The 24,620-nt window shown below is 41.6% G+C and overlaps 1 protein-coding gene across 4 annotated transcripts; it reads left to right on the top strand.

The window, feature by feature from the left end:
* Positions 1-2,597: 2,597 nt before the first annotated feature.
* Positions 2,598-24,310, top strand: LOC132540427 (uncharacterized). 4 transcript variants are annotated; one of them, XM_060198156.1, is made up of 13 exons: positions 2,598-2,927; positions 4,181-4,254; positions 4,889-4,919; positions 8,778-8,857; positions 9,522-9,546; positions 10,702-10,769; positions 12,666-12,690; positions 13,845-13,912; positions 15,747-15,771; positions 17,072-17,136; positions 17,560-17,587; positions 20,622-20,675; positions 23,986-24,310. In XM_060198156.1, exons 1-12 carry the CDS (start codon positions 2,864-2,866, stop codon positions 20,663-20,665), a joined length of 597 nt encoding a protein of 198 aa, XP_060054139.1. In that variant the 5' UTR covers positions 2,598-2,863; the 3' UTR covers positions 20,666-20,675; positions 23,986-24,310. The 4 variants fall into 4 exon arrangements, 3 of the variants coding, with proteins under 3 accessions (XP_060054139.1, XP_060054140.1, XP_060054141.1); XM_060198157.1 differs by lacking the exon at positions 23,986-24,310 and adding an exon at positions 21,933-23,027; XR_009551621.1 differs by lacking the exon at positions 23,986-24,310 and having other exon boundaries at positions 17,072-17,587.
* The last annotated feature ends 310 nt before the right edge of the window (positions 24,311-24,620 follow it).

The following is a 24,620-nucleotide window of genomic DNA, read 5'->3' as shown; positions in this document are numbered from 1 at the left end:
ATGCCATCAGCATCATTGTCTCAGTGCTGTTGTGGAGCTGTAGGAGACAGAGCTCTGCTTTACACATAAGAAGATAGAGTAGCTGCTCATCCACTTCTAAACTATCCTGAAGCTCTTCTTATTTCACTGGATGCACTTTGCTGGGATAGAGGGACTTTTACACAGTGACTGACTGCACTGACGTGCAGAGCAAAGAATGTGCCAGAATAATAGTGTATCTACAATAATGACTTTCTACTTTAGTGTACTACAACCTTCCACAATGAATTGTTTCTCTAAAAACTGGAAAGTGATTGAGAAATACAGTTCTAGAATGTCTTTATGTAACTGGATCCTGCCCATGAATTTAGCTCTATGTTAAATCTGATAGAAATTGTGATAAAGGTATTGCCAGTATATGGTTGCACTGGGACAGAAAGACTTGAACATGACAAGCTGATGTAGCACTTAAGGCTTCTGGGAGATATGGCTAAGGACTAACAGTCAATAGTAAAGACTCCTTCCCCCCCCCACAAAAAAAAAAAAACAACAACACTGAGCTGGACCTCCAAAAAGCCACTGAGCTGATGCATCTCTCTTATTTGTAATGATGGCATGTAACTGAATCTCCTTTGTGGATGATTCTCTGCTATGGTTTCAGATTAAGTTTTCCTGTAATTCAGTGTCTCAGTTTTTTATTTATTTATTTATTTTCCCATGCCTGCCTCCCCTAAGATGCTAGCATTCAGTTGCTTGAATTTGCAATCATAATTATACCTCATCATTTTGAGTGTGTCTGGCTCTGCAATAACTTTCTCATTCATTCGTGTCTTTAAAGATTGCATTTTGGAGTCACTTGAGGATTTGCCCACAAGTGAAGAATTTCCAGGTAGGAACAGCCACTGAGGTTAGTCCTATTGGAAGGAGATACAGAATTTCTACTGCCATTTCTGAGGCCAGGAGTGAGTAATGAGTCAGATAGAGAAAGGAAATAACAGTGAGAATCAATGTGGGTATATATATTTTTTCATATTGCCTGATATCATAGGATGAAGAATTACGTCCTAGGTGTCAGTGCACAGTTTATATAATAACCATCTTTTCTTGCTTTGGTAGGTAACTAAATATCCTAAGAGTCCTATCTTTGCCTGAGCATTTCAATCTGTTGGTTATCTTGGTTATATTTGGTGAGAAATCCCTGAAATGAGGCACATGCTCATTAGTTTGGGTTTCCTCCTCACCTGTCATAGAAAGAATCTGAAGACACCATCTCTTTTTAAAATTTTTGGGGTTAATTATTTAGAGTAAACAATAAATACAGTTGTTGATATAAGTGTAAAGTTTCTTAGTTTTCTGCAAAATGCTGTAACCCAATAGCTGAGTCCTCTTCCACCATCACATACCAGGACCTATCCCCCTCTTCTAGAGCCCTTTGCTTTGTTGCAATACACCAAACAGTTCAAGTTCTGTTTTCTGTTTTCCCTTTTGTTCTTATTACACAAGTCCTATGAGTGAGATCATCTTGTCCTCATCCTATTCTTTCTGTCTTGTCTTACTTAACATGATTCCCTCAAACTTCATCCAAGATGAGGTGAAAAAAATGAATTCTTTATTCTTTTTTTGTGTGTGTGTGGTGAAGTCTGACATTTATTTTATTTTATTTTATTTTATTTATAAAAAGGAGACACTTGACAGAACCATGGAATATATCACAGTTCTTTTGAATTAAGAGAAGGATGTTTTATAGTGTAAATTTCTGAAAGTTATCATTATGCTATTTGTTGAACTCTTTCCCTAAACATTGTATTTAAATAAAATTACATGATTAAGATAATTGAAAGTATCTGGGGAAATGCATGAATGACCCGTGTGTCACAATTTGTTTAGACTTTCTTATCCAAAAGCTAGTTTTATCAGGCCTACAAGAGGGCATGAGTTGACAGGGGATAAAGGGATGCTCAGTTTTGAAATAATGGGTTAGTTGCATGTTGTGTGTCTAGCTGAATCAAATATTTCATCATAGGTTGCCTAGTTAACTTGGGAATGTTATCCTCACCATTGTCATTGCTCACAAATATGAGCCCCCCCACTTTGCTAAGTTGTATACTTTCATACCTGTACATGTGTATGAAAGTAGTATTTTTTGAAAGTTCACTTAGTAAAACTATCTTAGTTTCTCTTAGTAAAACTACCTGTAGTTCATCCATTTTCTCCAAACTGGTGAAATATTTTTTCAAAGGCCAAGTAATATCCTATTGGGCATATACCCTATAACTTCATTTTCCAGTCATATTGGTGTGGTCACTTAGGTTTTATTTCACATTTTAATTATTGGTATGTTGTAGCTATGAATAAGCAACTGCATATACCACATAGTAGTGTTTTTGTTTCCTTTGGATATGTGCCCTGGAGTGGTATTATAACCTTCCAGTTGGAAAATGGACTGACTGTTGCTCTGTCCTTCTATCTCCATTAGAGGGTTCTGATACAGGTGTCTTCAGTGGTGGATCAGAGGGAGATGTGTCTTCATCTGACACCGAGGTAAGCTCACATGATATACAAATATTGTTACTTGGATTCTTTTAAAATTGAGTTTCACTTATAGAACTATGACTGCATTCATATTAGACTATAATGGTAAATGTTGTCTGCTTGGTTAGTAATAGTAGATGAAAATTAGTAGTGGGATGAGAAATTTTGCTCAAGAGGATTTACCTGATGGAATTAAAAGTATTGTGTTATGCATGTATCAGTGGACTTGAGATGAGGATCCTCTAAGGAAAGCTCATGCCTTTCCCTGGGGTCTGCTCTTGCTTGGTAGGGGCCAATTTGCCTCTATTTGGTTTGGAACAGTCACCTACAGATCAAATACACAGGACACAAGATGCTCAGGTGCTCACATTGTTTTCTGTTTTCGTTGCAGGTAGCACATACTTCTACCTCAAAGAGTAAGTGTTCTGGGCTTACACTCTTGCTGAGGACAATGTGAGGTCTTGGTTGGGGTGTGGGGGGTGGGCAGTCAGTGCTTGGTGGTGTCTTCACTCTGGAGAGCCAGCCTGGTCCCAGGTCTCTGGTAGGAATGGTGGTTGAGGAGGTGAGGAAATAGCACATTTCTTATGAAAGTGATGTTCAGACCTCTCAGTCCATGGAGACATATATTCTCTAAAATTATTTGCACTGGAGGTGGGTATCTCTACTATTTCTCTAGTCATATGAGTGTTTGTATACATAAAAGGGAGTCTGAGAAAGAGAGTACAGAAAACTAGAGATGTATGTTTCTCCAGGTGAGTTTTCTATTACTTCTCTGCAGTTTCTTGTGTATCACAGGCCCCACCCAACTGTGATCACCCTACACAGCTTGCCTGCTCTAATTGGCACTGTGTTGTCCTCAACACACTCCCACCTGGAGGGCTGGGTATTCTAGCAGCCAGCCAACTTCTAGAGTGTTGTTATGCAGCATGAATGAGTAAGGTCTGATTGCCTATTGGAATGAAATTGTCATCTCAGTGTGACTCGCAGTGTTCATGGCCTGGCTTATTGACCTGTACTTGTCATTTATTTGGGTTCTGAGTCAATGTGCAGTGGAGTCCCAGCCTCTTTCTGATAGCCTTGAAGTGCCTGAGCCTGCAGAGATACCTATATTTCTCAGTGTAAGGGTCACCTCAGTGCTCAGTCAGTGTAGAAATAAAAATATTTCCCCATAAATATTACAACATTCGAGTGGAAATGAACCTTGGTCCCTGGACACTTTATCCCCAGTTATAACCATAGTTGTTGGATGCACCATGAACATCTTTGCCTTTTAGAAGCTGAACAAAGAAGAATGAGAATTAGGGAGGCCAATTATTTTATTTTTTAACTAGAGCAGGGGATTGAACCTGGGACTTTGGAGCCTCAGGCATGAGAGTCTCTTTGCAGAACCATTATGCTATCTACCCCAACCCTAATTTAGTTTCTTGATAATATGTCCTGCTTTGCTCTAAGTAGACACATTTCTGGCAATCACACATACAGGATGAGAAGAAAATTAGAATTTGGTGTATGATTTGCTCGGTGTCCAGGATGCAGCACTACTCTTGCACCTCTCTTGTGCACCTGGGCTAGCAAAATATGTCCTGAACCCTTTTCACCTCCTCCTTGAATCCTCCAAGTGTTAGAACAGCACTAGCTATATCCTGACAGTTCTTCTTTGTCTTCTTAGAGCCACTGAAGAAGCGGTTTATAAAGGTGAATCTACGAAACCAGGCGAGAGATGGAAGACTGAAGGGAACTGAGAAGGTGAGCTTTCCCTTCCAATTAGCAGGAGAGGACTGGTCTTCCTGGGTCGTTTCTTTTCCAATCAAGTTCAGATGATCCTGACCCTACATATTGCAGAGGACAGGTACAGTATCCAGGTGGGAAGTACTGTGGGAGCGTTTCTTGCCAATTATGGCTGACTCCAGAGAACACTTTGCCCAGGAACACCTATCCTGAAGGCATCCTTGGCAGGGGTCCTTCTCCTCTAGGGCAGCCTTTCTTGGTGGGGTTAGAAGTGGTCAGTTTTGTCCAGGTGGCCTTTTAATTCATTCCTTGCTTAGTTCCTTTCCACATCAATCCTCTGACTTGCTCTGTTCCCTCTGAGCACAGATTTTCTAAAAACCTGGAACAACAGAACAACTTTGTGCAGGGGGCTGGAGGGATAGCATGATAGTTATGCAAAACATCTTTCATTCTTGAGTCACCTAAGGTCCTAGGTTCAATCCCCAACATCACCTTAAGTCTGGTAACACACACACACACACACTCACATACACACTCACATACACACACACACACACACACACACACACACACACACACACACACACACAATCTTGTGCTCATTGCACACCTTGTGTCTGAGCTCATAATCTTCCTTCTGTAATTGCAGGTGGTGCGGATATCTAAATTATCGAAAGATGGTAAGTGTTCTAGTCACTCATCCTTCAGGGAAAACTGGGAAATCCCAGTAAAACAGGTCATTCTGACTATGAGACCTTTGTATGATGTTATAGGTGTGATGAACAAGGACCACCATGTCCTTTATCTTATTGGGAGAATTAATGATTTACAGTACATACAGTTGTTTATACATGTGTAAAATTTCTCAATTTTATTCAAAACACATGCCTAACCTAGATCCTGTCCCACCATCATGCCCCAGGATCTGAAAGGCTTCTCCCTAATGAGTCCTTTGCTTTGGTGCAATACATCAAACACCATCCAGCTTCTGCTTTGTGTTTCCCCTTTGTGTTCTTATTTCTGGACTTTATCCATGAGTGAGTGCATCCCATATTCATCCTTTCCTTTTTGGCTCCTCACTTAATGTGATTCCTTCAAGCAATATCCATTGTGAGGTGGCTAATGGGAATTTTTCATTCTTAATAGCTGTGTACTTTTCCATTGTGTACATATACCACAGCTTTCCTACTACTTCAGCTGTTATTCGACAGCTAGATTTCTTCCAGGTGTTGACTGTTATAAATTGTGCTGCTGAGAATATAGGTTTACATAGATCTTTTTGGATGAGTGTGTTTGAATTCTTACAACATTATCTCCAGGAGAGGAATTGCTTGACTATAGGCTAGGTCCACTTCTAGTCTTCTGAGAGTTCTCCAGACTGCTCTCCACAAGGTTGGACCAATTCACATTCTTACCAGCAGTCAAGGAGGGTTTCTTTATGCCCCACAACCTCTCTAGATTTTATTTCTACCATCCATTGTGATGTATGTCATTTATGTTGGAGTGGAGTATCATCTCATTGTCTTTATTTGTATGTCTCTGACAAACAGTGACACTGAGCATTTTTTTCACATGTCTGTTGTCCTTTTGGGTTGTTTCTTTGGTGAATACTCTGTTCACATTTTGTCCTCTTTTCTTTTTTATTTTTTGGATAGGCTAATTTAGTTTTTTGTGGCTCAGTTTGGAGAGCTCTTCATATATTTTTGTTGTCATCCCTTTGTCTAATATATGGTATGTAAAGAGAGAGCTATTCTGGAAGGAGTCTGGTTTTGTTTGTTTGGTTTTTTGCTGTGTACCTTTTCAATTGATACAGTCCCATTGATTTTTGTTTTGTTTTTGTCTTCTTTGTAAGTGTACTTGAGTTGCTAAAGATGCCAAAAAATGTTAGATGGAGAAGAGTTCTACCTATATTTTCCTCTAAGTATTTGGTACTTTTTGGTCTGATATCCAAGACCTTGGTCCATTTGGAGTTTACCTTTTTGTGTGGTGAAATGTAGTGTTTCAGTTTCATTCTTCTACATGTTTCAAACCAAATTTTCCCAACACCATTTGTTGCAAAGATTCTCCATTTTGTATTTGAAGCCGCATTGTCAAAAATGAGATTTCTATAGGTGGGGGCACATCACCTCTTGAATACCTTCTTACAGGTATCTACAGCCATTAGTAGGAGGGGCTGTGCTCATAAAGTACATTGTTTATATATGAGCAGTTCATTATATTGAGTGATCCCTCAGCGTGAATTCATCCAGTATCACTGGAGAACACACTCATTTAGAGAAGAAAACTCTGTTTCTAAATATTGGGTTTGATTCTATGGTACAACATTATTTAATATTGAATCTCCCTCCTAGTGGCTTCTGACATTCTCTTAATGCTTGTTGAACATGACTGTAATGCAACATCACCTGAAATATGATTTAGAGAGGAGAAAAGGGGCTGGGAACAGTCACCTGAGTGAGGCAGAGTTGTCTAGGCAGCAGGTCAGGCCCTTTGATCCCCATCCTGTGCACTTTTCACACTTCCACTCCCTGGGAGAGTCTGAATCTGAAACCAACAGCAATTCTGACATGAACGCCAGCCTTATGTGAGGCCTTGCAGAAGCTGAGTGTGGTCACCGCATCCATCAAGCATCAACCCTTGTTTTCCCCTTGGTGTTGCTTCACTCCTGCTCTGCTCCCTCCCAGTCCTGTCGGTTGAAGGGCTTTAGATGGACCCTTTGCATGTCAGCAGAAGGTCAGGCTAGGCTCCTTCTCTGCTGGGGAGCCTCTGCCTTAGCCAGTGCTGAGGAACCTAAGCAGAGAGCAGCCTCTAGGCAGAGCTAAGAGGGTTCCAATCCCCTCTTCCCGGGAAGGATTAGCATCTGTCCTGAGGGAATGTTATCAAGAACATGCATTGGGGTTTTCTCAAAGGGTCACTGACCACCATTACTGCTGTCACAGGGTCCCTGTGGTCAACCTGAAATGAGAAATGATTTGGGGGGGGAAATGGCTTACAGGGTCCTTGTTGTTATAGGGATGCAGTTTCTTATCTTCCCAGGATGCTGTCTGCACATCATTTCCACCACAAGCCCAAGAATTCTTCACCATCATGTCCTGGGTAGCTGACGCCCTCTCCTCCTACACCATCTCCACCTAGGCCAGAGATTTTTGCTCAGCAGCAATACACCTAATCCAGCCACTTTTCCTCCTTTGTTTCTCACTTCTTTCTTGACTTTTTTTTATGTACCACCTTTAAATAAGATCATCTAGTATTCATCCTTCTCCTTCTGTCTTATATGACTTACCATGACTCCTTCCAGTTCTATCCAAGATATGGACAAGGAGAAGACTTCATCATTATTCAGTTATATGTATGTGGGTTACTTCTCTTGACTACTGTAAGTAACGCAGCTGTGAACACAGGAACACATATTCCCTTTGAGTGAGTGTTTCATGTCCTCTGGATGTATGCCTAGGTGCAATATTGCTGGATCATAAAGTATTTCCATTATTTGTTTAAGCGTTCTGCTTTTGATAAAAGCTGCACTCGTATGCATTCCTACCAATAGTGCACCAGGGTTCATGTTCATTATATCAAAGTGGGTATCTTTAAAATTCCTTAAATATCATTTATCTCAAATCACATGTGCAGTCCCCCAAAATGTTCTCCCCATCTCCTTTTCCATACACAGTGGGATTCAATTTGGAGCAGTTGGTATGTCAGTGGTGTGCAGCAAAATAAATGTAATTTGAGCTAATTATGCTTAGCACAATAAATAACAACGTGAAAGAAAACTACTGGTTGGTTTTGTTCATACGTGGAATATTGAGACTTGAAAACACATAAATTTTCAAACAAATAAACAAAAAGCAAAACAAAGTCTTTAATATCCTATGTCCCTACTACTTTTTGAGGCATGTGGTGATGAACTTTGGGTAAAAGAAGGCATAGAGCTTTGCTAGAAGTTGTGGTGTGGAATAAGTCTGCTGTAATCCTATTTAGCAAATTATTTTTAAATCATTAAAAAAAGTTAAAAGATATTAAAAAATAAAATGCTTGTATTTTTGAGACAAGTTGCTCGTTTCCCCCTAACTTTGGTTTTGTGACCAGGTTATTAACTATAGTCCAGGACAAATTATAGGATTCTTAAAGCAGAATGATTTAGGGAAAGAAGGGATACATAATGCACAGCAGGTCATGGTATCCATGGATTCCAAGGTGACAAAATCAGGAGAGTGAACACTAGGCCCAGCATCGACTATCTTGAGAAGGTAGTTGGTTCAGTCTTGATGTGGATGAGGAGGAGGTGACTGGTGTGGCTGCTGTGTGCACTTAGAGATACCTCTTCATTGACTGAAGAGCAGAGTTTCCTCTTCACCAGACCTTCTTGGAAGGAAGGAGGCTCAGAAATGGCCAAGTGCGTGATTATAACTAACCACACCCCTACAGTGATCTGTTCATGACAAGCTCTCTGCATAATTTCTGAGCTGCAACAATGGGTGACTGTCACTCTGTGCTTCTAGTTCCCAATAGGTGATTGTCACTCTCTGTGCTTTTAGTTACCTTCCTGGATTCAGATGAGGACAGCAGTGGATGCAGTAGTGACAGTTTATCCCATGTTTCACTACCTGGAATGGAAGTAAGCTCACCTGCCTGTCTGGGACATACTGTTCTCTCCTTGAATTCTAGTATTAAATGAACTTAATTGTTTAAAATATGGCAGAGGATGACTGGTAGCATATAGGTTGAGCACACATGTTGCTATGTACAAGGCCCATGCTCAAACCCTTGGTCCCCACACGTATGTGGGAAATATCACAAGCAGTGAAACAGTGCTGAAGGTGTCTCTTTGTCTTTTCTTGTCTCTCTCCCTTTACTCTCAGTTTCACTGTATTACCAAATAAAGGGTGGGAGGGTATGGAACATCACTGTGGGTGTGGTGTATTCATTGTACAGGAACCAAAACTCAGTGATAACATTGGTAGCAAAATATATATATATATATATATATATATATATATCAGTGTGGTATCTAGATATTTAATATGATTTTTTATTTGGAATTGAGGATATAAGATGATGACTTAAAAGTACTTTTCTCTCTTTGGGTTAAAAATAATGCCTCTCTGCTTCAGTAGATGTGAGACATCATCCCCTGGAGAAGGATCATGCATTTCCCTAGGGAGTGCACTTGCTTGGTTGGGTGCTTGTTCTCTTTGGCTTGTGACAGCCACCAAGGGAACAAACAACACAGGACACAAAATGCCCTAATGCTCACAGTGTTTTCTGTTCTGCCACTGTAGGCTCCAATCACCTCCACCACATTCAGTAAGTATTTTGAGCTGACTCTCTTGCTGAGGACAAAGTTGGTGCTTATTCATGCAGTGCACCCTTCGTGTCTTCACTCTGGAGAACCAGCTTGGCTCCGGGTCTCTGTGGGGAATTGATCTTGGGGAGGTAAGGAAATAGCAGATTTCTTGAAGAGAAATGTGATCTGTATCAATTCTTACTAACTCTATATATTCCTTATATTTGTTTACATGAGTCATAGACATTATTTTTAGTATTTATAGTTACAATTGTGAGAGTCTGAATGGGCAGAGATATAGATAGAGACCATGGAGAGGGAGATGTTGTACTTTCCCGGATTCACAATTGCTAGTGTCCTGTCTGTTCCCCTGTCCCTAGCATACTTCCACATGCTACATACAGCAGCCTCACTAACTGGCAGTGCCTCCACAACACTGCCACCTTGATGGGGGTGGGTATTCTAGCCACACTTTTGAGAGAATTTTATGAGAGGGTGAGGCCTTACCACTTAATGGAATGAAAACTGTGACCTCAGTGTGTCTCCCAATGCTGGTGTTCTGGACTAGTGGCTTTCAATTGCCATTCAGCTGGTGTTTGAGTCACTGTGAATCAGAGTTCTCTGTGACAGCCATGAAGTGCTGAAGCCATCAGAGACCCCTAAGACATACATTATAAATCAGAAGGTCATTCATGCCTGTGGTCAAGTAATCTGAGCAGAAATAGCATTTGTTCACAGATTTTTCATTAATCAAGTGAAATGCATCTAGAACCCATGAAATATTCTGGATCCTATTCCAGGAAGTAGAGGAACTTCATAGGACGAGGTGGTCAACCTTTCTCCATTTTTGGTCACTTAAGAGCTGGTGAAGGGAGCTGAGAATCAGGGAGATAGTTCAGTGTGTTGACCATATAATTGGCTTCTCTGTCTAAAGTCTTTTTATCAGGCAAACCACAAACCCCCAGGATAGGCACAACTGGAATTTAATGTTTGAGTGCATCAGTAGCCAGGTTGATATTTACTCTTGCCACTTTTGAGCAGTTTGTACAGAGGGTGTCAACATCCAAGTGTTATCCTCTTCCATATGTATCCTCCAGCTATCAAAGCCCCCCAATAACCCTGACCAGCAGCATCCATGTCTTGATAGTTATTCTGTGTCTCCTTATTGCCACTAGCTGAAGAGTTGCGACGGTTGAATCCAAGTTTCGAGACTGGTAAAGGTGAACCTCAGTTGACTACCATGGTGAGCTGCCTTTTTCATTTTCTCCTGAATTATTTCCTTTCCAGTCAAGTTCAGATGAGTTTGAAACTGCACATTGTAGATGACAGATAATAGTATCTAGGTGGGAAGTGTTGAGGCAGAATTTAATGTCAGTGATGGCTGACTCCAGAAAACTCTCTCAGTACAGGAACTCATTGTGGTGACACACCCTATGGTAGAGGTCCTTCACCATGTTGTTTTAGAGTGCTACCATGCTGGACTGACTGGTCTTGAGTAGAACATCCCCAACATTATTTTTATGTAGATTTAATTTTTTAATTTTTATTTATTTATAATAGACTTAAATTTGTGCTTAATTTTTATTTTAAAATTTTATTTATAAAAATGAAACACTGACAAAAAGGGTACAACTCCACACAATTCCCATCATCAGATCTCTGAATCACACCAGCTCCCTGGATAGCTTTCCTATTCTGTATCCCTCTGGGAGTATGGACTCAGGCTCATTATGCGGTGCAGAAGGTGGAAGGTCTGGCTTCTATAATTGCTTCCCCACAGAACAGGTGGATCCATACACGCTGCCTGTCTCTCTCTTTCCTAGTGGGGTGGAGCTCTGGGAAAACAGGGCTCCAGGACACACTGTTGCGGTCATCTGCCCAGGGGAGTCCAGTTGGCATCATGTTAGCATTTTGAATCTGGTGGCTGAAAGAGTAATTAACATATAAAGCCAAACAAATTGTTGACTTATCATGAACCTATAGGCTGGAATAATGCAGATGAAGATTTTGCAGGGGTCGTGGGTGGTGTTTCCATTGGTAGATTAGTTAGGAGTCCTGTTTTTTATTTTATAGTTATAATCCAAAGGGCTTATGCCTATACTAGATTTCTTTCTTTTTTCTTTCTCTTTTTTTCTTCTGAGCCTGACATCTGATATGCAGGTGGATTAAAGTTATTGTCCAGGGAGATGATGTCATGGCTGTAAAAAGGACCAGAAAGCTGGATCAGGGAAGAGAGTAGCTCCCAAATATGGGAAAGTTGTATAAATATTTTTTACTGCAAATCTCATCAATTTTATCCGATCTGGGGCTCATATTCAACTTAGGAGCCTTGTGACCTCTGCATTCCTATAGATCTAAGCTCACATTTTGGTCATGAGTAGGAATGTTACAAGCTGCCCCAAATGCATGATCCATCTTCTTCAGGGGGAAGACAGAGTATGTCATCCAGCCTCCCTTCAGAGGATGGAACATTCTCTGCCACTGTTGATCCAAGTTGAGGGCAAGGTTCTATGGGGGCCCACAGAGGGGTCTGTTGTGTTATTCCTGATCGAGATAACTGGTAACAATGGAGAGAGGGATTTATTTGAGGTCAAGGCCCATCATATCTGTTTGGGAAGCTTAGGACTCCCCAACTAGGGCCCCAGTTGATGGCATCTCCAAATTTTATCCCCCACAAGCATGGGGGGGATTTTCACAGACAGTGAAACAGTGTACAAGGTGTCTCTTTGTCTCAACCTGTATTTTTCCCTTTACTCTTAGTTTCAGTCTATCTCACCAAATGAAGGTTGGGGGAATGGAATATCATTATGACTTTACTTGCACTACTAACCAGTGATAACCCTGGTAGCCAAAAAACTGTGTGGTGTATATAAGTTTACTATTTTTATTTGTATTTGGAATTGGAGGATATAATATGATGACTTAAAAGTATTTTTGTCTCTTTGGATTAAAGTAATGTCTCACTGCTTCAGTAGATGTGAGACATCATCCCCTGGAGAAAGATCATGCATTTCCCTAGGGAGTGCTTTTGCTTGGTTGGGCCCTTGTTCCCTTTGGCTTGTGACAGCCACCTAGGGAACAAACACACAGGACACAAAATGCCCTAATGCTCACAGTGTTTTCTCTTCTGCCATCGCAGGCTCCATTCTTCTCCACCCGAAATGGTAAGTATTCTGGGATGACTCTCTTGCTGAGGACAAAGTTGGTGCTTATTCATGCAGTGCACCCTTGGTGTCTTCACTCTGGAGAACCAGCTTGGCTCTGGGTCTCTGTGGGGAATTGATCTTGGGGAGGTAAGGAAGTAGCAGATTTCTTGATGAGAAATGTAGTCTGTGTCAATTTTTACTAACTCTATATATTCCTTATATTTGTTTACATGAGTCATAGACATTATTTTTAGTATTTATAGTTACAATTGTGAGAGTCTGAATGGGCAGAGATATAGATAGAGACCATGGAGAGGGAGATGTTGTACTTTCCCGGATTCACAATTGCTAGTGTCCTGTCTGTTCCCCTGTCCCTAGCATACTTCCACATGCTACATACAGCAGCCTCACTAACTGGCAGTGCCTCCACAACACTGCCACCTTGATGGGGGTGGGTATTCTAGCCACACTTTTGAGAGAATTTTATGAGAGGGTGAGGCCTTACCACTTAATGGAATGAAAACTGTGACCTCAGTGTGTCTCCCAATGCTGGTGTTCTGGACTAGTGGCTTTCAATTGCCATTCAGCTGGTGTTTGAGTCACTGTGAATCAGAGTTCTCTGTGACAGCCATGAAGTGCTGAAGCCATCAGAGACCCCTAAGACATACATTATAAATCAGAAGGTCATTCATGCCTGTGGTCAAGTAATCTGAGCAGAAATAGCATTTGTTCACAGATTTTTCATTAATCAAGTGAAATGCATCTAGAACCCATGAAATATTCTGGATCCTATTCCAGGAAGTAGAGGAACTTCATAGGACAAGGTGGTCAACCTCTCTCCATTTTTGGTCACTTAAGAGCTGGTGAAGGGAGCTGAGAATCAGGGAGATAGTTCAGTGTGTTTACCATATAATTGGCTTCTCTGTCTAAAGTCTTTTTATCAGGCAAACCACAAACCCCCAGGATAGGCACAACTGGAATTTAATGTTTGAGTGCATCAGTAGCCAGGTTGATATTTACTCTTGCCACTTTTGAGCAGTTTGTACAGAGGGTGTCAACACCCAAGTTTTATCCTCTTCCATATGTATCCTCCAGCCATCAAAGCCCCCAATAACCCTGACCAGCAGCATCCATGTCTTGACAGTTATTCTTTGTCTTCTTATTGCCACTAGATGTACAGTTCAGAAGGCTGAATCCCAGTCTTGAGAGTGGTGTAGGTGGACCTCAGCAGATTGACATGGTGAGCAGCTTTTTTTTTTTCATTTTCTCCTGAATTATTTCCTTTCCAGTCAAGTTCAGATGAGTTTGAAACTGCACATTGTAGATGACAGATAATAGTATCTAGGTGGGAAGTGTTGAGGCAGAATTTAATGTCAGTGATGGCTGACTCCAGAAAACTCTCTCAGTACAGGAACTCATTGTGGTGACTCACCCTATGGTAGAGGTCCTTCACCATGTTGTTTTAGAGTGCTACCATGCTGGACTGACTGGTCTTGAGTAGAACATCCCCAAAATTATTTTTATGGAGAATTATTTTTTTTACTTTTTTATTTATTTATAATAGACTTAAATTTTTGCTCAATTATTGTTTTAAAACTTTTACTTATAAAAATGAAATACTGAAAACATAATAGGATAAAAGGTGTACAACTCCACACAATTCCCATAACCAGAACTCTGAATCACATCCCCTCCCCTGATAGATTTCCTCTTCTTCATCCCTCTGGGTGTATGGACTCAGGTTCATGGGGTGCAGAAGGTGGAATTCTGGCTTCTGTAATTGCTTCCCCACAGAACATGGGCATTGGCAGGTGGATACATACTCCTTGCCTGTCTTTCTCTTTCTCTAGTGGGGTGGGACATATTGTTAGTGTCATCTGCCCAAAGAAGTCCATTTGGCACCATGTTAGCATCTTGAACCCATGGCTGAAAGAATAATTAACATATAAAGTCAAACAAATTGTTGACTTATCATGAACCTAAAGGTTGGAATAGTGCAGATGAAGATTTTGCAGGAAGAAGGGGTGGGGTTTTGATTGGTAGATAGTTATTATTCCTGTTTTAGTTATATTCCAAAGGACTTATGACTATACTAGGTTTTTAAATTTTTTTTTTCTGAGCCTGACTTCTGATATGCAGGTGGATTCAAGTTATTGTGTGGGGAGATGATGTCATGGTTGTAAAAAGGACCAGAAAGTTGAATCAGGGAGACAGTAGCTTCCAATTATGTAAATCTCATCAATTTAGCCCATATTCAACTTAGGAGCCTTGTGACCTCTGCATTCCTATAGACCTAAACTCACATTCTGTGGTCATGAATAGGAATGTTCCAAGCTGCACCAAATGCAGGATCAAAACTTCCTCAGGGGGAAGACAGAGTATATCATCTAGCCACCCTTCAGAGGATGGACCATTCTCTGCCATTGTTGATCCAAGTTGAGGGCAAGGTTCTATGGGGGCCCACAGAGAGGTCTATTGTATTGTTCCTGATCGAGATAACTGGTAACAATGGAGAGAGGGATTTATTCGAGGTCAAGGCCCATCATATCTGGGAAGCTTAGGACTCCCCAACTAGGGCCCCAGCTGATGGCATCTCCAAATTATATCCCCCACAAGCATGGGGGGAATATCACAAACAGTGAAACAGTGTACAAGGTGTCTCTTTGTCTCAACCTGTATTTTTCCCTTTACTCTCAGTTTCAGTCTATCTCACCAAATGAAGGTTGGGGGAATGGAATATCATTATGACTTTACTTGCACTACAAACCAGTGATAACCCTGGTAGCCAAAACCTGTGTGGTTTATAGATGTTTATTATTTTTATTGTATTAGGAATTCGAGGATATAATATGATGACTTGAAAGTACTTTTCTCTCTTTGGATTAAAGTAATGTCTCACAGCTTCAGTAGATGTGAGACATCATCCCCTGGAGAAAGATCATGCATTTCCCTAGGGAGTGCTTTTGCTTGGTTGGGCCCTTGTTCCCTTTGGCTTGTGACAGCCACCAAGGGAACAAACACACAGGACACAAAATGCCCTAATGCTCACAGTGTTTTCTGTTCTGCCATTGCAGGCTCCATTCATCTCCACCCGAAATGGTAAGTATTCTGGGCTGACTCTCTTGCTGACGACAAAGTTGGTGCTTATTCATGCAGTGCACCCTTGGTGTCTTCACTCTGGAGAACCAGCTTGGCTCCAGGTCTCTATGGGGAATTGATCTTGGGGAGGTAAGGAAATAGCAAATTTCTTGATGAGAAATGTGGTCTGTATGTGTTATTTCTTACTAACTCTATATTCTTTATATTTGTTTACATTAGGCTTAGACATTATTTTTAGTATTTATAGTTGTTACAAGTGTGAGAGTCTGAGTAGGTAGAAATATAGATAGAGACCATGGAGAGGGAGTGAGAGGGATATTTTGTACTTTCACAGATTCACAATTGCTAGTATCCTGTCTGTTCTCCTGTCCCCAGCATACTTCCACCCACTACACACAGCAGCCTGGATCGGGTGGGTATTCTAGCTATACTTTTGTACTACACTTTTTTTTGAGAGGATGTTATGCATGGGTGAGATGTGACCACCCATTCATGAAAAATGTGACCTCATTGTGTCTCCCACTGTTGGTGTTCTGGACTAGTGGCCTTCACTTGTCATTCAGCTGGCTTTTGAGTCACTGCGCATCAGAGTTCCAACCTCCATGTGACAGCCATGAAGTGCTGGAGCCAGCAGAGACCCCTAAGACATACATTATAAATCAGAAGGTCATGCCTGTGGTCAAGTAATCTGAGTAGAAATTGGAGAGCTGTGGAAGGAAGCTGAGCATCAGAAAGATAGTTCAGTATGTTCTTCATATGAGTGACTTCTTTGTCTAAAGTCTTTTTTAAAAAAAAATATTCCCTTTTGTAGCCCTTTTTAATGTTGTGGTTTTTGGGTTTAATGTAGTTATTGTTGGATAGGACAGAGAGAAATGGAGACAGGAGGGAAAGGCTGAATGGTAGGATGAAAGATAGATACCTGCAGACCTATCTCACTGCCTGTGAAGTGAACCCCATACAGATGGGGACCCAGGGGGTTGAAATGGGATCCTACACCATTCTGGGTCCTTTTTACCACATGTGCTTTACCCGTTACTGCCCGACCCCCTAAATAAAATCTTCTTCTAATCAGGCAAACCACAAAACCTAGGATAGACAGTACTGGAATTTGTCTGGGTGTGTCAGTAGCCAGGTTGATATTTACTCTTGTCACAGCTCTTTTGAGAAGTTGGTACAGAGGGTGTCAACACCAAGTTTTCACCCCTCCCACATGAATCCTCCAGCCATCAAAGCCCCCAATAATCCTGAGCAGCAGCAGCCATGTCCTGACAGTTGCTCTGTGTCTTCGTATTTCCACCAGATGAACAAGTCAGAAGGATGAATATACATTTGGAGACTGGTGAGGGTGGACCTCAACGGACTGAGGTGAGTTGCCTTTTTCACTGGGGGAAGTCTTTTCTCCTGTTAATTTCCTTTCTAGTCAACACTGCACATTGTCCATGACAGATAACAATATCTAGGTGGGAGTGTTGTGGGAGAATTCCATGTCAGTGATGGCTGATTCCAGAAAACTCTCTCAGAACAGAAACACCAATTGTGGTGACACATCCTATGGGAGGGGTCCCTCTTTCCATGTCAGACTTTCCTCCTTTGGTTATGAATGTTTTCATGCTAATCTAACTGGCCTTGAATCACACATAACCAGAGTGCACATGTATTCTAGTTTGCTTTTGGTCTATGATTATACAGTAATCTCCTATATGGTTTCCTAACCAACCTGAAAACAGAATTCTTATGCACACTGCATTCCTTTTGTTGAGGCTCACAGTCTTCTTTTTGTTGTTACAGGTGGCATCATCATCATCCTCCAGTGATGGTAAGTGTCCTGCAGCCACTACCTTTCATGGTAAACTTAGTGTCATTAATCTAGAGACTCATTCTGACTGAGATCTTTGAATCATGTTAGAGATCTGAGGAAAACAACCATCCATCATTTCTGTTTGCAAAAAAAAAAAGCCTATGTAACTTTAAGAAAGTGGTTTCACTACTAGTGTTGTCACTACTAGTGTGCTGACCTGCTTGACTTTGAGGGTCCATGTGTGGTGGTGAGAATAACTGTTTTTTTTAATGTTTTTAATTTTTTAAAAATAATTATTCCCTTTTGTTGACCTTGTTGTTTTATTATTGTAGTTATTATTGTTGTTGATTATGTCATCATTGTTGGATAGGACAGAGAGAAATGGATAGAGATGGGGAAGGCAGAGAAGGAGAGAGAAAGATAGATACCTAAAGACCTGCTTCATAGCTTGTGAAGCGATTCCCCTGAAAGTGGGGAGCTGGGGGTTGAACTGTGATCCTTAAGCAGGTCCTTGCACTTGGCACCACCTGCGCTTATCCCACTGCACTACTGCCCAACTCCAGTGGGAATAATTGTATGTATGTGTGCCCCAATGACTACTAGAGCCTATTACTACAATTCCAATGTTACCTTCCTTAATAAGTTATTCCATCATTATTGTGGGGGTACATATATGTGTGGACATTGAGTGAAGTGTAGAATTAAATATCTCATTCAAAGGAATGATTCATGAGCCACAAAGGAGGTATCAAGGACAGCAAGTCCATGGTGGCATGGGTCCTAATGAGTAAAGGTCATGGTGGCAGAAATGTCCTCATGCCCTGGGCCCAGCACTGAGGCTCTTAGGATGGACACTATGACCTCTCTGAGTAAAGATGAGGCAGGAGCTGTTTTCTTCCATGGCTCCTGAGATCACTGCAGGGACATCTTCCTCAAAGATGGATACAGGAGTTTCCTTTACACTCATCATCATCTCCATTAACTCTATGATTAACCAAGTCTTTCCTCAAAGATGCAGAGGTGAGGGGCTGGAATTATAGTCATGTCTCCCTTCCTCCATATAGCCCTCCAGGACATGGACATCAGAAATGAAGAAGGGTGGTAGACAGGAAAATAGGCTCCCAAATATATTTTCCTTTGTGTCATTCCAGTGCTACTTTCTTTTGGCACCTCCTCCTAGAAGTGCCCTGAGAATGAGTCCTTGTCTACACCTGTTGAGCCATGTTTTCTGTCCCAGAAATAAAGTTACATAAATGAAATGTCTTATCCACATGGTTAGGGCACTTGTAGAATATTCTTGTGGCAGATGAGTTGAGTGTGGCATGGAGAGTGAGTCGAACAAACTGTGTGGGATTTTTTTTAATTAGCGATTTAATAATGACTGACAATATTGTAGGATAAGAGGGTTACACAATTCCATGCAATTCCCACCACCAGAGTTCCATATCCCATCCCCTCCATTGGAACCTTTCCTATTCTTTATCCCTCTGGGAGTACGTGCGAAAGACCTTTATATGGGATACAGAAGGTGGGAAGGCTGGCTTCTGTAATTGCTTCTCCACTGGACATGGATGTTGGCAGGTCAGTCCATACCCCCAGCCCATTTCTATCTTTCCTTAGTGGGACAGGGCTCTGGGAAGGTGGAGTTCTAGGACACATTGGTGAGGATGTCTGCCTAGGAAAGTCAGGTTGGTGAAATGGTAGCATTTGCAACTTGGTGGCTGAAAAGCATTAAAATATAAAGCAGGATAAAATGTTTAGTAGGTTGGGGTCTTCATGTTGGAAGAAGCCAGGAAGTCCAATTTAGCTATATTCTGATGGTCCAGTGACTTGAGTAATTTTTGCCTAAGCAGGACAACTGATTTACAGGTGGGGCAAAAAGTATTATCTGTCTGGTTGGGGATTATTTTAGAGCTAAGTAGGTCTTTGCTATCTTACCTGTGCCTGAGAATAGCAGAAGTTGAGCATTAGGTGGCTGGTCCCTGTGTTCTCTCAATCTGGATGCTCCTAGGCACTGATACTATGTGTGAGCACAGCAAGGGCAGCAGTGTATCTTCCTCATCTCTCCCCAGCTGTGCTTACCTGCACATCCCAGTACATGTTTGATGAACACACCCCTGAGTTAAAACTACTTCTGTGTGGTGTTCCCTCCTCTGTTTGTCAGTGTGTCAGGTCCCACACAGAGCTGGGCCCACCCTAGCTATCACCCAGCTGAGGCTGACAGGGTGATGTCCTGAATATGTGAGTGTCCCTCTGCTCTCAGACCAGTGGCCTGACCATGTCCAGAGCATGTGTGCTGTGACCACCCCTCTCTGCACATAAGTAGACTACTAGCCTCTTCACTGGCCATAGACCTTGATGTTCTATTTTTTTTCTAGAAATAGAGTCTTTGGCATGTGTCCTGGTGTGGCATGATCATAGCAGGTTATCAGTCTGCTCTACAGGAGAGTCATGAAGGGGAGTTTATGTCTTCGGCTTAGCTGATCACTACATCTCTGCTTTCTAGTGTAGCAATTGCTTCCTCATGCTCTTAATGAATTACTGAATTGAAGTATCAAGTGACCTAAACTAACCATCACATTTCCCATTACACATTCACATTTCAAGTAATACAGGGTGTAATACATATAAAATCTCTATATGTATGTGTACTATGTGTGGCACCGAACTTGCTAAATGTTACATATTGACAACAAACACAAATAATTATTTCCATCCTCATTGTGTGTTATCTTGGAAAGCACCATTGAACACATATCCTGCTCATTGAAATCCTGTAACTCAAGGGTAGCCATAGAGTTGGAATTCCAGGTGACACATTTGGAGATGAGAGCCTTCATATTCCAGTGGGAAGGAGGGTCATAAGAAGTGGAGGGGGTGATTTCTTACCCTTTCTCAGATGTGATCCATGAATTACAGAAGGGCTCTCATCCATCATTACAGAAACAGTCTGAGAATCTGGGGTGATTCTGTGTGAATCAACATGGTTTTAGCTAGAGTAGAGACAGAGTCCACTCCAGTAACCATCCTATTCATGTTTGTGTTTCCAAAGGTTTGGCTTTGGAGAGTTCAGATGATGAAAGCCTCCATGACTGAGAGACTCCAGGTAGGAACAACAATTGAGGGTGGTTCCATTTCCATGGGGGAGGGCACTGAGTGTCATGTGCTAGTTAGAGACTCATTGTGGGAGCTGTGACTTTAGAGAGATAAATTGAAGATGTGTGAAGTGTTTTTCTGCTTATCCCATTGTAGTCATTTAAGAGAAAGTAGAATTCTGCATCTGAGCATTGAGAGTACTACATTTGAAATCATATTTCCTTTTTTTTTTTTTTTTGGTAACTATTTGTGATGTTTCCAAGAAGGTCACAGTCCTATTTACTTCACAACAGCCAAGGCCCAGGGTCTCTGCAATTGGTGGAGAGAGGGATCTGTTAGAGGTCTAGGCCCATCATATTTGTCTGGGAAACCCAGGATTCCCTGACTAGGGCTCCAGATGATGCAGTGGCCTGGTAGTGACAGTCTCTTGCCCTTATCCAGCTTTTGTAGTGCTTACATTATCTGACAGGCTTAGACTTAGAGTTGATTGAGGGAAGTGAAATAGGAAGTAGGTGAGTGTATCTAGGTCTAAGAAAATATTTTATCTTTTTCAAGATCTTAAGGCTACCGAGGAAGAAGTGATACTTGTTCACGCTCTGGAGGCAGACCCTTATATCATTCTAACTCAGATATCTGGAGACACCACTTGGTACTGCGTGATTCACATAAAGAATGCTTTTTTTTTTTTTTTTTTTTTTTACTGTGCCTTTAGATCCAGAGAGCTGATTTATTTTTGCCTTTGATTGGGAGGATGATATACAAGACAGCACCAGCAATTAACCTGTTGCCCAGGGTTTAGAGATAGCCCTCATTGTTTTGCCAGAACTCTAGAAATGGATCTCACACAGATCTGGCTAGAGGGGGCCTTTATAGATGATCTTATTTGTAATTTATCTCAAGAGGACTCCATTAATAACATTATAAAGTCTCTTATAGGAAAAAGGAGTTGTGGATAGACAGATTACAGACTATTAGAGGGATTCCTAAGCCCCAAATCAAGGCCGAACAGCATAGTTTCCTTGGTCTCACAGGGTTCAGCCATTTCTGGACACCCAGTTATGGAGTCATGACCAGGCAATGAATCCCCACCTTGGGGGCCTCCTGAGTCAGAGGCTTTTACAGAGTTAAAGCAAACTCTCCTCAGTGGCCCTACCTTGGGAATTTGCAGCTTATTTATATGTTGCTGATAAGAATGGCCTAGCTGTAGGAATATATGTTCAGATATTAGGCTCTGAGAAGCATCCTGTTGCCTGTTTTTTTCAGACAGTTAGATGGTACTGTGCAAAGATGGCTAGCTGCCTGAGGGCTCTGGCAGCCACAGCACTCCTGACAGCAGAAACATCCAGAATCTCACTGGGCCAACAGCTTGAGGTTTTTCCTCCATTCTAGGTCTGTAGTTTGATAGATTCAGAGATATTTATGGATAACTGATACTTGCATAACTATTAGGCTATCTTCCTATGCCACCTTCCCTCCCCCCTCCGCTGTCATAGCTCTCTCTTAAAGTTTGTAATGGGTTAAACCTTGCTACTTTACTACCAGCTCCTCGGATTTTAGGACATAAGTGTACACATATAATTGCTCATACTTATGCCAGCAGGCAAGACTTAACTGTCAGACCCAGAACATATATGGTTCACAGATTGCAGTAGCTACATAGTCAGTGGTGAAAGGAAGGCTATGGTTTCCTCAACTGAACTTATACTCAGGTCCTCTTGGAACCTCAACCCAGAAGGCTGAGCTTATAGCATTAAATAGGGCACTTAGCCCAGGAGAGGACTGTTGCCTAAACATATATACTGACCCCGAACTATTCCTTTATGCTAGTCATACCTCCACAGCTATATGGAAAGAATTTAGAAGGCTGACAGGGAAATATTCTGATTAAATATGATGAGGAGATTTTAAAATTACTACATATAGTCCACTTACCCCAGAAAGTACCTATCACACACTGCTGGGGACACCATCAAAATGGTGTAAGTGTGGTCTGTAATGGAAATCACAGAGAAGGTTCAGAGACCAAGCAGGCAGCCACTAGGACTCTACCTTTGGCACTAGATTTAATTCCTAGCCTAAATCTAGATACTCAGCCTCAGTATTTCACAGAAAATGATGGTTGGGCTCAAGAAAATGGAGGAACCAGAGTTGCTGGATGGTGCTTGGTAAATGATCAATATTTTCTTCCCAAAGCTAATCAATTAGTGGAAGATAATCAAACACATGCATGATTTATTCCATTAGGGGGAAAAGTCATTCTTATGGCCTCTCAGCACTTGTTCACAGGCCCTGGACCAACTTCTCTTGGTCCGGCAAGTTTTCCAGGCATACCCCACTTTTTCTTATAGTACCTCTGGAGGCCTTAAACTTTATCTAGTAAAGCCAGTTCAGAGAAAGGGAGCAGATCCTGAGGTAGATTGTCAACTGGACTTTGTCCATATGTCTCCCTGAGGAGGGGGTACAAAGTTCTATTGGTATTAGTAGACACTTGCATGGAACAGGTCCAAGCTTTCCTAGCCTGGAAAGAGAGGGCAACTAAAGTTGCCACGGTTTTATTAAAAGATATTTTTCTTTTTTTTAAATTTTTAAAAATTTTGAATTTTTAAAAAATTTTTATTTCCCTATCATTGCCCTTGTTTAACATTGTTACTTGTTATTGATGTCGTTTTTGTTGGATAGGACAGAGAGAAGTGGAGAGAGGAGGGGAAGACAGAGATGGGGAGAGAAAGACACTTGCAGACCGGCTTTACAGCTTGTGAAGCGACTCCCCTGCAGGTGGGGAGCTGGGGGCTAGAACCGGGATCCTTACGCTGGTCCTTGCGCTTTGCGCCATGTGAGCTTAACCCACTGTGCCACTGCTTGACTCCCTAAAAGAAATTGTTCTTAGTTCTGGATTTCCTGGGAGGTTACAGATGACAGTTGTCCATCATTACAGCCCAGGTCACTCAGGGAGTAGCCAAAGCCATAGGAATTAAATACTATTTACATATAGGGTGGCAGTGACAGTCATCAGGCAAAGTAGAAAGCAAGAATAGGACTTTAAAACCCCATCTGGCTAAGTTATGCCAGGAGACACAGGGTAAATGGCTTGCTTGACTACCTGTATCTCTTCTTAGGATTCATAATTTGCCTCACCTAAGGATGACTTGTAGCCCATTTGAGATGGTTTATGGTAGGGCATTCTTGAATATAGATTTGATAGTAGACCCTGAAACAGTAGCAATGACTAAACAGAGCTCCAGTGCCTCTTGCACAAATGGGGAAAAGTACCTCAAGAAGGGAAAGATCCTGGTTCTCTAATTGTTCATCTTGGCCAACAGGCTTTGATCAAGTTCTGGCCTAAAGGACATCCTTAAAAGGAAAAATATCGTTGAACTCCCAAGTGGCAAGATCCTTTCACAGTGATTCTTTCTACCTCCACTGCAGTGAATGTCCTGGGGATCGACAACTGGATCCACATCTCCAGAGTGAAGCTGCCTCCTATTTGCACACAAGCTGCTCCTGAGACATCAGCTAGGACAGTCTCCACTCAATGTCCTACAAATATGACTTAATACACTATAGAACCCCTGGAAGGACTTTTTTTTCTTTAAATAAGATAAGACAAAGACTATATGAGTACTGACACTGTATTGCCACTAGTGCTTTAAATCCTGGGTTGCTCCTCTATTCCCTTCTTTGCTTTACTGTGGGGATGTCTTCTAGCATTGATCTCTATTGATCTTGGTGATTAGTCTCACTTTTCACATCTGCTCTGTTGGGATGGGTCCCAGTGGCTGGGTATTTTGTTCTCGTGGGATTCTGAAGACCATGGGAAGCCATTCTCTGTATCTCAGACTATCTATGAGACACATTTATGCTAACTCTAGTCATGATCCCATGAAAAAAGGGACCCCTAAATCAGCCTCATAAGAGCTGCCATGCAGCTGGGAGCTTTAGTCTGAGATCCATACCT

The sequence above is a fragment of the Erinaceus europaeus genome, chromosome 9 (assembly GCF_950295315.1).
Source record: "Erinaceus europaeus chromosome 9, mEriEur2.1, whole genome shotgun sequence".
Lineage (NCBI taxonomy): Eukaryota > Metazoa > Chordata > Mammalia > Eulipotyphla > Erinaceidae > Erinaceus > Erinaceus europaeus.
Note: the sequence above shows the minus strand (reverse complement) of the source record. Positions and strands in the feature narration are given on the sequence as shown.